Genomic DNA, 310 nt, shown 5'->3' with positions numbered 1-310 from the left:
CCCTCTGAGCCAGGCTCCTGCGGGGAGCGCTCACCTCCCGGCAGAAGGTGACGATGTTCTCCCAGAGGGCTTTGGCCTCTCCCTCGTCCGTCTGCCGCCTCTTCTCCACGTGCATGCTCTCCCTCCTCTTGAGGGGCTTGAGGCCCCTGCGCTGGGCCACGTACTGCTGCGGGGTGTGGCAGGCCACGCAGTGCTTGGCCTTCAGCTCGTTGAGCAGGGTGCAGGCGGGACAAGCCCACTGGCCCGGCCTCTCCTGGCCGGCGGGCAGCGGGGAGGGGAAGAGCCGGGCGACTTTTCGGGCGGAGGGGGC

The 310-nt window shown here is 70.0% G+C and overlaps 1 protein-coding gene across 1 annotated transcript in view; it reads right to left on the bottom strand.

Annotated features, from left to right (window-relative positions):
• Window positions 1-253, bottom strand: part of CAPN15 (calpain 15) — a gene marked incomplete at its 5' end in the record, with an annotated part of 3,296 nt that extends 3,043 nt beyond the window's left edge. The window contains one exon of the mRNA XM_008940256.1: window positions 35-253. Within this exon, the coding sequence (XP_008938504.1) occupies window positions 35-253 (219 nt within the window). The remainder of the gene's footprint in view (window positions 1-34) is intronic.
• Window positions 254-310: the final 57 nt, after the last annotated feature.

Source organism: Merops nubicus, unplaced genomic scaffold (genome assembly GCF_000691845.1).
Source record: "Merops nubicus isolate BGI_N331 unplaced genomic scaffold, ASM69184v1 scaffold39965, whole genome shotgun sequence".
Classification (NCBI taxonomy): Eukaryota; Metazoa; Chordata; class Aves; order Coraciiformes; family Meropidae; genus Merops; species Merops nubicus.
The sequence above is the reverse complement of the archived record's forward strand: the minus strand, read 5'-3'. Positions and strand labels throughout refer to the sequence as shown.